The 15,587-nt window shown below is 44.7% G+C and overlaps 1 protein-coding gene across 3 annotated transcripts in view; it reads right to left on the minus strand.

The window, feature by feature from the left end:
• Positions 1 to 15,587, minus strand: part of RBFOX2 (RNA binding fox-1 homolog 2) — a 174,302-nt gene that overhangs the window by 122,605 nt on the left and 36,110 nt on the right. For all 3 annotated transcript variants that reach the window (XM_055711378.1, XM_055711374.1, XM_055711371.1), the window contains exon 2: positions 14,393 to 14,443. In XM_055711378.1, the coding sequence (XP_055567353.1) occupies positions 14,393 to 14,443 (51 nt within the window). The remainder of the gene's footprint in view (positions 1 to 14,392; positions 14,444 to 15,587) is intronic.

Raw genomic sequence — 15,587 nt, forward strand, 5'->3', positions numbered from 1 at the left:
AGTTATTCAGGAAGTAATGGATACCCTCTTGCCCTAGGCAAATTCCTTTTCAGTAACAGTAGTAATTTCCTAGGCAATACAACTATATCAAGGTATAATGGCTACTATATTTATCTACGGAGGCCCTGTACTGCTGGGATCTAATTTACTATGGCACAAAAAGCAGTTTACAAATCCTAGGATAGTAAAGTTGCTAGAGACAGGAATAAAATTCTATTCTGTACTGCCTGAAGACTGGGTTTTAACATCCCTTTAAGAGCATAAAATGCATTCTCCCCAACTTAGAAAGACTCAAAGACTAATAAACCCCAGAAGTGGACTGCAAATACACCTGAGAGTGAAGAAATCAGCTTAAATACTATATTGTGCTTATTTTTTTATTCTTATTGTCACAGCTGCTTTTATTTCTTCTTTTATTCAAATAACATTCTTTCACTGGACCCTCTAAGAAGAAAAATAATCTGTGTCATTACCTAGAAGCCTTATGTACCTAATGAAGACAAAATAGCTGAATGTCTGAAACATGGCTTCAGCATGAGAAATGGCACAAGTATATAATCAGCAAAGAAAGGAGCAACTTCAGCTAATGAAGAGGTAACACTGATAAACGCTGAATGACATCTCCTGAGAAACAACAAAACTAAATTGCTACAAGACATTGGTGGAACACAGCATCAACCTGTGATAAGTAAAAAGACCCAACACACGTGCTAGGAGACTGCAGATACTTCCATTACATAACAGTAGTAAGAAAATCCAGGCAAAATTAGCAGAACTAAAAGCGAAATATTTTAGCAGGGGTATTGGCAGTTGTCAAACCACATAAAGGACTAGCAGATTGTTCAAATGTAAAAGGCATTAATAAAGCATAAGACAAGAGGCATAAACAGATATAGAGGGAGGTTTCTAGAGGACAGAAATGCTACTGGAAAGATTTAGTTATAGAATACAATATCCCCAACTTGAATTCACAATGATAAGCAAAGGTCAGCTGTCAGAAAAGCAGTTCTGCTTCTGATCTCATTCTGAGCAAAGCAGTCCTTAACCATACCTGCGCCAGCACCATCTCGCTGGATTATTCTCATGGCTGCAGCAAACAGCTCCCTCCACCTGGCTGGTTCCTCAGGGAATTACAAGCACGAGACAATTTAGAAAAGCACTGCTTATTCCCTGCTTTATAAGCAAAAGGCAGTCCATTCTTCAAAGACTTTTTAGTGTGTATATTTAATATGGGACTTCCAAGAAGGTACATCTTCCAATAAGATATACCTACCTGTATCTTTTAACGGGGAATTTTGCCATTCACATATAGCGAGTACTGGAAACACCCAGAGGTTGTAACACAGGATGCTCCAAAAAATTCAGATGTATTTCTTGGCACTTGCGACACCTAACATACTTCAATCAGCAGGATTTTGGCTCTCATAGGAGCAGACCAGCTATAGATCTGGTCTTCAGCATCACTGCAGTCTGTGAGGTACAAACATATTGCAACCATCAAGCACTTTCAGCTGAACTTGTATTAAAGACTCTTCCATCTTCCCTTCTTTCCCCGTAACCTGCCATGACAAAAATAATAATAAAAAAACCCCACAAAAACAAAACCCCACCCCAAAACCAACAAAAAAAAAACCAAAACCCACACACCCCCCAAAAAATCCCACAACAAACAAACAACAAAAAACACACACACACAAAACACCCCAAAATCAGTACTCTAAATTACATTCTGATGCCTTTTCTGGTCAAATCCCAGCAAAATTAGACTCTGCCATTAGAGAGTGATTGCAACTTCCTTAATTTTCTGATCTCTAAGACAGACAAATTGAATGAGTAGCAGCTTCCTCACATTCAATTTAGATGAGATTAATGTCATGAAGTAACTACGGCCAGTCAACACATGCAGTTATTGCACCCTAAGTCCTATGCAATACATTCTCATCTTAATCAAAACTTAAGCTTTGAGGTATAGCCACACCATCGACAACTACTGTACCTGCTAGAGAAGCTACTCACTTTGATAACAAAGCAGCCAGCAACAATATATTAAATTCCTTCCTCTTCCCAAATTCCCAGAAAGCAACAGTGACCAGAACAATCTTTTTTCATCCTTGTGTGACCTGAAGAATGCTTGCTTTCTTTTCAGATAAAGGCCTTGCTACGGTTATCTAATGCTAATGTCACTACAAACTGAATTAGAGACGCCCAGAAACCTCGAAATATGTACATGGATAGTCAGCTGTATCCTAATTCTAAGTCTGAAGGAAATCAAATGCTCCAAATTGTGCCTAATGTAGTTAAGTTTGCCCTTTAGGTAGGATAGACCAGTAAGAACATATTACAAAGTGATTAGATTAATTCTTGAGTGAAATTCAGAGGGCTGGCTCTATCTGTCTATTGTGCCAGTATATTTCAAATTATTTCAGAGACTATCACTCTTCCCATGCTATGTTCCACAGCAGCAGCTGCTCAAGAAATACAGCCATTCTCTGTCTGGGGTGAAGTTGGCAGCAACTGGGGAAAACGCTGCTGTCAGAGTTCAGCTCCCAGTTCTGAAATGCCATTCTACTGGAAATACCAAAGAGCCTAAATCCGGCTACATATACCACAGGACGTAAAATATCTTTATCTCAGCTTTCAGCAGAAAGCTCTGGAGTCTCATGACATTTAGTCCTCTGGCCTCTGTCAGTCCTTCTCTAGACCCTGAAAAGTATTGGAGCTAGCTGCCATAAATGGTTGGAAAACAAGATGTTCTCCAAGCACTTGGAACTGAGGAGCACTGTTTTAGCTTAGGGAGACCATGGCAAGGAGCCAGGGTGACAGGTGCCCCAGAAATAGAGATGATTACCACACTGTTGCCAACATTAGCCCACTGCTGTCCTCTTGACCTGTAAGAAAGGGTAGCCCATTGCTCTTCAGGTGTATCAGGAGCAATGGACCAGAAAAGGTGAGGGTGTGTTTGCTGGCAGTACCTGAAGTATCTCCTCAATGAAATCCAACTCTGAAGGAATTTCAACAAGTCTCATCAGACACAGTCCTACTGGTAAACCTTTGTTAGGCCTGGCAGCAAGTACAGCTCAGTGCTGCCACGACATCAGAGCGCAGCTCATAGAAATCCACAGGCACCAAAAGAGTTAAAAACGCAGATTCCTGCTAAAACTGCCAAGAGCTACAAACCTTCTGTGTGGGCTGGGCAGCAGCAACTAAATCCACTCCCCAACAATTGGCTGGCCTGCAGAAAGAGAGGCGGGAAGAGACAGGTCGTGGGGGACAGCTCCCCAGCTAAATAGGAGCACAGCATCTGCTCAGGTTTTCAGTTAAAATCGGAGAGACTGTTCTCTTCATTTTATCGCCAGCCTCTCAAGACAGCAGCCTCTGACCTGTATCAGGAAAAGCACCCTTGTCCTCTAATCACAGACTTCCTGGGAAATGCAACCTAGCCTGCAATTACTGGTGGAGGGGGGGGGCCCACCGCACACTTCATAACATCAAATTACCACTGCAAGATTTTTAAATACATCCCCCACCAAAACAGCAGAAGAATTCAAGCATGTTCTCACAAGCCATCTCGCTCCCACTAGCAATATTTAACAGTATTTATTAAAAGGATTTTCTCACCTCTCCCCCCCCTAAAAAAAACCTGCCCCCCACCCCAAAGTCTTGTTTTGCAGATGTTGCCTGCAGCAGCACAGCTTCTTGCTGTGAAAGCTTTAACACAGGTGTGCAGAGCGTGACCTGGGCAGAATTACATGTGCCATTTCCACTGGGAAATCTAAGAGACTTATTAAGCCAGGACAGTGCCGATTAATCTACTAATGGAATGAATCAGAAGTGTGTTCCTGGCCCTTTCCCTTTCACATCCCAAAGCCTCGGGGGAGCTGAAACCATCTGGTAAATGCCTGCTCCAAGCAGCATTATGCTACTCTGGAAATACCTCTCCCTTAATACTGAGAAGAATGAAACCATCTTCTATCTACCAGCTATTCTCAGGAGCATCTGTGTAGCTTGCCGAGGCAGTCTGCCTGCATACAGCATCCTTCCCCAGCCAATGCAGAGCTGATCACTCACCATGCAGGAGAAGTCAGCAGAACAGAAAGCGATCCCATTCATTTACTCAGGGTCCTGCTAGAAGCAGCCAGCACGAGTGGGGTGGTGAAGCAGTTACTGTATTCGACGTAATGCACACGGGCTGCCCTCCCACAGCAGATCCCAACCACAGGCAGGCAGAAGCATGCTCCTTGCCCAGACTGAGGCTGTGTTCCTGCTGAATTCTCTGTCCTTTCTTCATGCAAGGGGCATTGCAGGTAGGGTAGCAAGGAGGTGTTTGCTTATGTAAATTTAAACAAAAAACAAAAACACAAAACCAAACAAACAAAACACTCTCCTCTAAGCAGCTTGAAATGGAGATCTGGCCAGTGAGCTTAAAGGGAAATCAAGATACCAAACAGCTCCAAGGTTCATACATGATACACGTTATTACTGTGAGACAGAGGGAAGGACTGACTCAGAGATGCTGAACACCCTGCACCCTCTGAGTAATAAGCAAGTTCACGAAGAAAGAAGAGCCATGAGGCAGCTGTCATAAAGAAAGGATCTCTGGCACTTTTAAGATCAAACAGGAGTAGAGGAGCCTCCTATCTTACAATTTAGACACATAAAAAACCCAAGAGAAAGGCCCAAGACAACAGCAGTCATACAGCTGTGGAATTATGCAGACGGTAACAACTGGCTTGTGACTATCACAGAATAACACAAGTACAGGGCAAGGGAAACAAAAGCTACCCCATGCTCAGAGGCAGCACAGAGCATGTTTAGACAAACATCCATCCATCACGAATTGTCTAACTTGTTATCACAGACTCCTAGAAACAGGAACTCTGGTCTCCTAAACCGCCGTTCCAGTGCTTCACTACTCTGAATCCAAAAATGTTGTTTTACCCCATAATATCCAATTTAAGCCTGCCTTGATGCAAATTAAGCTACTTTCAATGAACATAGTAAATAATTGATTCCCATCCTCCATACTTCTCTACTCTTTCTTTTTATAAAAAAAGGAACAAGCTCCATATTTTCCTTCTATATCAGGCTCTCTGAGCCTCCTTGTTCTTCCCTGGACTTTTTCCAGATTCTGCCTGTATCTTTCCTGAAATGCCTAAAACTATTTACAGTGTTCCACTTGCAGTGCTGGGCTCTGAAGAATAACTACCTTCTGCAGTTACTCGACACAACTGGAAATGCATTCCAGGTTTTCAACATCATAAAAAACACCACCACATACTCAGTTTGTTAACTCCTGTTACCCCAGGTCTTTGCTTCAATATTACTACTTAGCCAGCCATTCTCAATTTTATAGCGCATATATACTTTCTTTTGTTAATACAGCTTAGCTTTGTTTAATTTCACATTGTTGGATTTCAGGCCACTTCTGCAATTTACTGTGATCTTTCTGACATCTAAAGCTGCTTTCCAAAGGCTGCCAGCCCCTCCACATACATATATTCAGTCACTATTTCATTACCCTGATGTTTGATGAACAGTACAGAAGAGCAGAGCAGCCAGGGCAGACCTATGTTAAGACCCCAGATCACACATGCAGAGAAAAGCATGACGTAATTACTCCAGATACAGTTTTCCAATGAGGTGCTCGGCCCCATCTTAATTTCACCTTTCATTTGCCTAGTTTATGTAAAGGTCATGCAGGACTAGGTCCAAAGCCAGTAGCTTTCTCCATCTGCCAGGCCTGCTGCCATACCAGAGGAGAAAATTAAATTGATCAGACATGACCAGCCCTTACAAATTAGCAATGTCTGTCTGTTGTTGCCTTAATTTCCTGTAGTAAAGGATCTGACCATAAGCATCTGATCTTTTTCAGCATCTTTCTAGGTTCTGTAACTATGCTGACCAGTTGTATCTCCTGGGATCTCTAGCCTCCTTTAAAAAAAAAATACGATAGAAAAATAATACATTTATTCACACACAGTCCCTTTGTTTACTTGAAAGCTGCGAGATGTCGTGATACTCAGAATAGACCCTGGAGACAACCGATAACGCAAGCACAGCCTCTCCGGGCTTGAAGAAGGCCATCCCTGAGCCCTGACGTGCATCCATCTTGCGCTGCCCTCGGAGCAGCAGCAGTGCTGCACAGCACACACGTGCCTTCTGATAAACCAGGGTCGGCCAAAGCCTGCTCAAGCCAGGCAAGCGCTGGCGATGGCCTCCAGGCTCCCTCTAAGAGGCACCCTGTTACCAGCGCTCCTCCTCAAACACCCCTCCTGCACTTCCCCTCTGCCCACCGCGGAGGCATTTTGGAACAGAGCGAAGAGCGGCGTTATGGAAACGCTTCCCTCCGTGCCTCTTCCAAGGCTCAAACACCCGAGCACCCCGCGGGGGGGCGGCAGGGCCTGCCTCAGCCCTCCCTGGGCGATCCGCGGGCGGGTCCGGGCAGTGCCAGTCCCCTCCCCACCCCTCCCAACAGGACAGCGCTGCCCTCGCCCAGGAGGGCCGTGCCGGGAACAGGCACCCCCACACCCCGCGGGTCGCGAGAGGCCGATCCCTCTCCCCCCGTCTCCCTACGGCTTGGGCCCTTCCCGCCCCACGCCGCGGCAGCGGCTTACGGCCGGGACAACCCGAGAGGCGCCTGCGGGGAGGGAGGGCAGCGCGGGCCGCCCCGGGCCGGGCCCCAGCGCCGGCGGGGCGGGGCGGCGAGCGCTGGCCGGGCGCCGGCTGCCCTCTCCTGGCAGCCCGCCGCCAGAGCGGCCCGGCCCCCGGCCCCCGGCCCCCGGCCCCCGGCCCCCGGCCCCCGGCCCCCGGCCCCCGGCCCCCGGCCCCCGGCCCCCGGCCCCCGGCCCCCGGCCCCCGGCCCCCGGCCCCCGGCCCCCGGCCCCCGGCCCCCGGCCCCCGGCCCCCGGCCCCCGGCCCCCGGCCCCACAGCGCGGCAGGACCGCGCCGCAGCAGCGCCCTCCGAGAGCCCGGCGCGTCCGTCGCCAACGCGCACGGCATTTATGGGCACCTAGATGTGACTTTTGCGAAGGTATTACACCCCTTCAGAAAAGAAAGATACGAAGCACACACAAACTACTTAAAAAAAACCCAAGAAATTTTTTCTTTCCGTTAAGAAGAAAATCGTCGCCCGTTCACCGACAGTGCAGCTGTGCAAGCTGAGGACCTCAAGCCCCACTCGCCCAAGAGCTTTAAAACCACTTCAGTTTCAAGTTAGCTGTGCACAGAACAACTTTTTCTCCATAAAACTTACCTAAAGCAGGGGACTCGTTGCCACAGGATGTTGTGGATGCCAAAGATTTAGACAGGCTCAAAAACCATTTAAACAAATTCAATAAAGAAAAATCTATCACAGGTGACTTAAAAAAATATAAAAATCTATGGGCAGGAAATCCCAGAGCCACAGGATTGCTTCAAAAGTAGGGAGGGGGGAAGCATCACCAAATCTTGGCACTGCTCCCTCTGCTTCAAGTACTTGTTATTAGACACTGTCAAAGCCAGAACACTGGAAGGCAGAGACCTTCTGTCTGACCCAGAACAGCCACTTCCATGTCCTCAATAGGATATAACACCCATCAACAAGCTGTTTTTTCGGCAGAGTTTGGTTTTGGTCCTCCAACAGATCATTTTACAGACTACTTCCAACACACGTCACACTGTCCAGCATTTGTATAATCATTCAGAAGGGAAAATCTAAACATGATGCTGTCCCTCTTGCCAAAATAAATAAGGGGCTTGGGAGTCTCCAAGACTCCTGCACACATCAGGTAACACTTCAATGGTCAAAAAGCACATCACAGGAGAAAAAGTGGTCTCCTGGTCCTCTCCCAAGGATGACTCGCATCTCCTCTCTTTAACCCCAAGCAGAGATGAGAAATTGCTTGAACCAGAGGATTCAAACATGAAAGGAATTTGTATTACATCACCCAGCCCATTTCCTGCCAGCGCCTTACAACCCCAGAGCTTTGGCCATACTATTCATCAGCAAGGTAATCGTTACTTCCCTTGAGAAGCTGTTTATAGGATTGAAGGAGCTTATTGTCAGGAAATCTTCCCACGTATCTGAACTAGATTCACTCCTTAACTGCTTCTTCTCATACAACTTTTCTACACATGGCTATTTTTTCTCTCGTTACTCAGTAAGAGCAAGGCGTGCATTGGTATGGAGCCTGTTGGAAGTGTTTGTGAAAGGTACCCAAGGTTCTGTAAGGAAAGGATCCCCAGCCTTATATTCAGAGAGCCTAGAAAGGCAGCAGACATGAGGGAAAAGGGAAATAAATATATGGCCAGAGTAATCTGTTCGCAAGACTTGTGTCAACTGCAAGACACTGTGCTTCCTGCATTGTTTAAAGGGGTTGATGGTAGGATATCAGCTAAACAGAAAGGAAAGGAGAGATCTGGAGCAATGTGGCCAATATAAGCACAACGACTTGGTTCAGAGTGAAATTTCAGAAAACAGGTTTATATCAAGCTCAGTTATTTAGTGGTGTATGTGTTACAATTTTTTCTAATCCTAATTCCTGAATCTTTCCCACAGTTTCTTAGGGATGTAGTCTGGGCTTGACAAAACAAGGAACCACTTCCTTGCACTTCAAGTGATCAACCTAGCATCATACCAAGACAGTCCTGGATTCAGGGGGTAAGTATTACTAGATTAGTCTCAGTGGATCTTATCTTTCCTCTTCCAACTCATCCTTGATTGAACTTTAGTCTGTAATGCCAACTCCTTCAATTTTTAACTAAACACTGCTACTTTCCTTCTCAGATATGATTTACATTGCTTTTAACTTAAGTTTCTCGAGACACTCTATCAACAATTTTTTACCTTCTGAATGTGCTGAGAGTTATAAGCAGTGTTGGATGCAACCCAGTTAAGATTTCTCAGACTTCTCCCCTCATACAGTGTTAAATGCCTTTCTTAACACATCTTAACTGTCCCACATCCTTCACAGCCTAGACTGTAAACAGCAAACCCCTAGCAGTTATTCCCCTACACACCCTTGAGCCCCTCTGCATGCAGCTACCTCACAGATGCTTCCCATCTCCTAAATATGTTGGACATTTTCTCTCAGACTGCATCCTCTAAAGTGAAGCTTGTTATTTTCTATGGGAGATTGCAGTTAGGTCAGTAAGAGAATATCCCTTCAGTCCTGTCTAGCACAGAAGTAGAAGCATTTCACTGCTTACCTGAAGAAAGGCTATGGAAGCCAGGAAGCAGCAGATTTAGCAGTCTTAACCCTAATTCACCTCATTTTAACAAGAAGATTATCAGAACAGTTTCCCCTCATGAGCTTGGTCCCATCCCAAATTTGGGGTTGTTTGCTTTCAAGCAAAGAGGCACTCCTCAGAAGCACCAGGAACACCAAGCTTGGTCTCCTCTGTTTTGTATGGAGGACCTCAGACACTTCCTGATCTTTGTCCTGACTATTCACTCAAGTAGTAAGGTGTTAAAACCTTAAGGCGTTTCTAGAACCTCCCTCTGTCCCTCAGTTTAAGCATTTGCATTAAATACATTCTATTCAAACCAAAACTGAAAGCAGCAAACCAACCAAAATCCCACAAACAACCCTCTCTTCTAGCTCCCGAATGAATAACTTCACACTTTCACTGCCACAATCTCACCGGTTACCAAGCCAGGTAGCATACACACTAGAGGGTTCCTTTTCATGCTCAGTTACAAGCAGGAACACAAATTAAAATCCAAAATGCTTTTCAGGAACACTACTTACAGATTTAAACTCTTGAGACAGGGAGTCTTTGTTCCAAGACTAACAAAGTAGGGCACTGGAGAGACTGCAACTGGTGCTATCATGGTACAAATGAAAACAACCACCTGGCCAAACCATTTTCCTCCAGGTCACTTTTTATTTGTTGTATGACAACAGCATCTCAGTCTGTTCACACTAAACCAATAAATTTTTGTGGATATCCTAATGCATGCTGGACCACGCGGCTGCTAATCAAGTTACGGCAATATCCTCAAATTCACGCTTTGTCCACATGACGGAGAAGAGGAAGAGAGGTGAATGAGCCTCAGACTACACAGATGAGAGGACAGAGGTTTCCCTCTCTGAACTCTCTGCCAGGACCCCTGCTGCTCGCTGCAGAGGCAGGCCACCAACCAGAGCAGCAGTGCTCTGCAGCCAGCTCCAACAGGAAGCCCAGTGACCTGCTGTCCTGCCTCCCCATGGGAGCTCATGCACACCCTTCACATCTCAGGATGAAGGACTTCCTTGCCGAACACCCCACATCAGGAGGGACTGGGCAAAGAAAACAAACAGAGGGAGAAAAAGGAACAGGGGAGGCTTCCTGTTCTCACAGACTGCCACCACCACTGTTCAGTTCACCCAGACCAGCTTGCTGCCCCAGGGAGGGGAATGCACACAGCTGCCTGCTGCTTGTGATGCCCCAACAGATATTCCAAAGCAGTAAGTGAGTAAAGACCCAGGGGAGCAGAATGACAATTGGAGAGGATTTAACAGCATTTCACCTTAAGCTTGAACTCATACTGAGGGGATAGTGATAAAGCTATTCCTAGCAGTTGCCATGGGCACCCACGATACCTTGGGCTGCAGTCTCATCTACATACACGAGAACAGCAAGTCAGGCCTGGGTGAGCGCTCAGAGGGAAAACCAGCCACCGAAATTAAGCTGTTGAAAGAAGTGTCACTTGTGATAGGTAACGATGTTTCCACCACATTAGTACCAAGCCAATGGCTCAGTTTGATTTAAGAATTGTACACACAGAAGTACAAGCTTTTAAAAAAGGCTTCAAACCAATATCCTAACCCGTTGTGATAGCTGAGGATCACTTTCCATAACAAAAGAGGTGTAATAGCTCTAACATCCTGACCCAGTTCTGGTGTGTGTAATTATCTCCTGCTTCCACAAACCTCCCTCCTCCTCTCTTCCCTTCAGTGGCAGTTAAACAAGGTGTTCTTGCTCATTTTGCTTCCTGTTGGGGAACAAAATTATTCTGTGCAGCTGCCAAATTCTGCCACAGAAGTGCCAGCATTCAGCACTCAAATTTCAGATATCATGTCTAATACATTTAGACATGAAAAGCACTAGAGCAATATGACATAGGCCTTGGCTATATATAAAATGAGCTGGTATCATTAGCATGAAATAGCTTTCTGGAAGCTGAGTATTTATTCGTGACAAGTTTGTCTAAATGTAAAAGTTACATCAGTATAGCTGCACCAGTCATTTTCCATGTTGAGACCAACTCATAGTACCTCAGAGCTGTTTGTCACAGCTTGGGAAATGAAGCAAGGAAGACTTGGTTCACTGCATTTTAGGCAGGCACTCATGTTATGAAAAAAGAAACACCATTTTGTTGGCCGGCCCAGTAGAGAGAGAAAAACCTGAACAGCCCCCAGAGAATAAACTCTCCTCACCAGAAGACTTGGTTCTCATCTCAGTTAACAGTGTTACACTAAAACTTTCCCTTATTTTCCTTTTACTGAAGACTTCACCCCTGCCATCAGCCTCGCTCTGGGGAAAAGGAGGAGCATCCTGCCATTCCTGTACGTGCATTAGACATCCACAGAGCAAACCCTGAATTCTTAACAGTCCCAGAGAGCTCACCAGCTCCTTACATGGCTGTAACGTAGACCTAGTAGAGCAACGCTTCAGCAGCGGAAAGCCTTCTCTTTTTAGGCAAACTTACACTGTAATGATTTAGCACACATGCTCCACCAGGCCTTGTCACCACAAAAAGTCCAATAAGCCAGCACTCTGGCAAGGCAGGTGAGGGACAAGGGGGCTACATGACACCCCCCAAAGCTCTGGGTCATCATAAAGCAAGCATACAATACCAGAATAAGAGGAACATGGCCTTGAGAAACGCATCTCATTTGCCTCAGTGCTGCTGCCCATGTGTGATGTTGACAGAATACTTGAATATTTGGAAAAGGATACAAAATAAACTTTGTACTGTAGACCTAAGCATTCCCAAATGGCCAAAGTAAGGACTCAAACCAATCACGTATTTCCATTGGCAGGAAGAAAAACTACAATAATCTGGAACATCTGGGTATGATTTAACCACTAGAGGGTGTAAAAACAGCACAGTGAAAAGTTTGCCGCCAGCAATTAACAGCATTTAGAGCTTGAAGGAGCAAAGACCTACAAACAAGTGAAGGAGTAGGACGTTACATAAAGTGAAAGAAAGGGTAAGTTATTTCCACAGAATTTCTAGCAGGCCTACTGTCATCACATGATAAGAAGCCCTAAAAATAAAACTCCGCTTTGCTACTTCTGCTAAAGGAAAATACCGTGCTTTTAAAAAGCACAGCACAAGTATTTACAGCAAAGAACTGCAATGGGAAAGAGCAAGATAGAGACTTCCACTCACTAGCTTAAATCCAGCTCCTAACCTAAGGAAATCTGACACAATTGCTCCTGCATCTCATGATCACTTTGTTATAAGGTCAGGATCCCTGCACATATTCCTGCACCACTTCCTTCCTCCTTCCCCAGTGCAGAATGGCAGGTGATGGATCAGCCACTGCTGTCTCTCCCACACCAGCCCCAGTCTGTAGCAACAGAAAACTTCTTTCTCTGTTGCTATCATGTCAGAGGTTCCCAATCAGATTAGCTAAAAGCCTTGAAACCTCATTAGTGAAAACCAGACCTGAATTTAAGCCACTTCAGGGCCTAAAGCAAGACAGAAGGACAAATACCACACATGAAGATGTTACCAAGAGCAGGGGAAGAAAAAAAAAAGAAGGAGAAAAAAAAAAACCCAGCCAAAAAAATATTTTTACAAGTATTTGCTAAAATGAAAACACCCCAGTTAAACTGAAGCTGTTTATCCACTAGGAAATTTCCATAAAGCTACCTGCCATCTGAAATATATATGCACACTTGATAACACACATTACTTCCTATGCTCACCCATACAGAGCCCTCCAGGGCTGCCCAGGCTGTAATTCTCATTTCACACCCTGGCTGCTGTAGAGCTTCCTGTGCCCCACTCCGCTGATCTGGTGACCTGCCAGCAACAGCAGTTCTGGACTTCCAAATCAGAAGAGTTAAGGGATGAGAAAGAGAAAACCTGTGAATCAAGACATACTGGTAGTCACTGAAATGATCCTGAAGACACCCTAAATGAGAAGGTACAGTGAAGCACAAAATAGGGTGCAGAGGGTACCACCGGAATGGAAAAGCTGAAAGCAGATATGAACGACCTTAAGGATCTGGGACCAGCTCTGCCTCTCAACCTAGCATACCTTACTTAGCCTGGATAGAGTAGGAACACAACTCTCACAGCATACCAGCATGTAATATTTATTTGTGCTAGTTAACAGTTTAATATATCCCAGTAGACATTCTGCATAATTTCCTCCTATACAGAAATTCATACACACATTACAAGCACCAAAGATTCAAGCTCTTCAACTGCTGAGGCTGCACTACACTGCACTTCCTTCATAAAAACATCTCCTGTTAAAAGCTGTTGCTACATACACCCAGGCCTCATCAAGATATGATGAAAATTTTCTTTATATAGCAGTACCTCAGAGTATTAAAGAATTTGAGTTTGGTTTTGTTATTTGCTCATTACTGAGATGTGCTGCGTTATTGATTTTCCGTGCATATTAATTTCCTCTTACACTGGTTCATACTCTGCTTTGCAGTAGCACTGCAGAACACTGAAAAACACTATTCTAAGAAGGGAGATTTAGCATGTGACAGTTGTATCTTACAACCCATTAAATTTCATTTGTTCCAAAGCATCTCCTCCTTCCGTTGTGCAAATTCATCAAACTGGGATTTCTCTGTCTTCTGCTAGAAGGCAAGAGAATGCTTACAGATGCAATGCACTGAACAGTATAATTTTTACTGCTGTAGAAGGAGAACATCCTGAATAAGAGCAAGGGGCAGGGAGGGGTCCCTGCAGGACAGGAAGACAAGACAAGTTCATAAATACTAGAAACAACGCAATGGGACGTGGCAGTCCCTACTCTACTAGCAAAGCAGACTCTCACAACAACTCAGTGTTGTTTTGCTCCCCAGATGCTAGAATTATAGCAATAAGTATAAAACAGAGCCGTGTGTGCGCTGGCACTGAACATCTACATTCATTAACACTGAGGAGATACAGCGGGAGCTTAGGACAGGGATTTTAAGTTACAATGTTTTTAAGAATAAAGAATTTCCTGAGCCATGGGTAATGTGGATCTTGTTTAACCCCTTACCAGGCACACTGCCACATACTGCTGGAGGCCATAAAAACCATTCAGTTTACCACATATATCTCCACAAGCATTCCGCAATAGAAAAAAACAATTTCCACTCCATAACAAGACAGCCAGGAAGCTGTCGGACAAAACATCCGTAAGTGTAGAGACGTGCGTATACACATTTACTGCAATCAGACTCTTACTTGATTGTCTCTTGCTGGGTATCCATGATAACCTGAAGTCAGAGGCTCGTTCTGCAAGACAAGAAAAAGAGTGAATGTAGGAGTTACAAGGCATAGAAACCAAGGAATTAGGCATCTGTCTTAACTCAGCCAAAAACAAGAACCTGCATGAAATGGGGGAAGATTGAGCTAAGATTAAAGTATTCTGCTAACTTCCTATTTTCCATGTAAGCCAATACACCTAAAATTCATTTTCAACTGCATATGCCAAATTGTGCAGAAGGAAAAGACAAAAAAAATCCAAAGCCATAAAGTAAGCATAAATTAATCCTACCTTACCCTCTAATTTCAGTTGTGCATAATTTTTGTTAATTTTCCAAAGAATTTTTATACGCAAACTTTATTTTAGTACCACAAAAACTTAATAAAACAGAACATAAAATTACAGAAGCTACTGCCCACCTTGCCCCGTCTTGAAGGAATGTTCCCCTAAACATTAGCCATTAAAGTGTTGATTTTCTCCTTTTCAAAACTATATTATTAATAGTTTAACAAGAACTTAAAAAGCAGTCAGTGTATCTTCAAACACCCTGGTAAACCTGAGCAATACCTCACACACTCCCAACAGGACGTCAAACCTGCAGACTTTCTTCCTTCACCCCCAGAAGGGACCCTGAGCCTACAGATTTTGTGTTATTGGCAGCCCCATCACCCTGCTCTGTGGGAAAACATGAACATCCAACACTTCTGGAATTTCTCTGTAAAACTCCCAGACTCGTCTCTATTTTAGCAGTGTAGCAAGGATTAAGATAACATACTTCACAATGCTTCCTAAGTGTTTATTTATGTTTCTTAATTTATTTTCTGTTACTCTCCGTCCAACACCTCCTATGTGAAATGAGGAGAGGGCACTCACAAGTGTCCCACATGTGCATCTTTGTCTGGGTGGAGGATAAACTAAACTAGACAAAGCCCATACCAGTTCCAGCCTGGTACCCCTGTGCATTCACAAGCAACTCCCGGCAGAATACTAGGGGGAAAGGAGGCAGCCACCCTCCACAAACAGTTTGTAAGTCTGTTCCTATCTCTTGTTATGACTTGTGAGGAGGAACTCCTAACTGCCCTCACTTTCTCCAGCAGCACTTGGGGGAAGAGGTGGGGGTGGGGGCCAGACAGAGGCCCAAGGGGAAGACCCTGACAAAACACAGCAAAACAA

This window comes from Falco cherrug, chromosome 5 (assembly GCF_023634085.1).
Source record: "Falco cherrug isolate bFalChe1 chromosome 5, bFalChe1.pri, whole genome shotgun sequence".
Lineage (NCBI taxonomy): Eukaryota > Metazoa > Chordata > Aves > Falconiformes > Falconidae > Falco > Falco cherrug.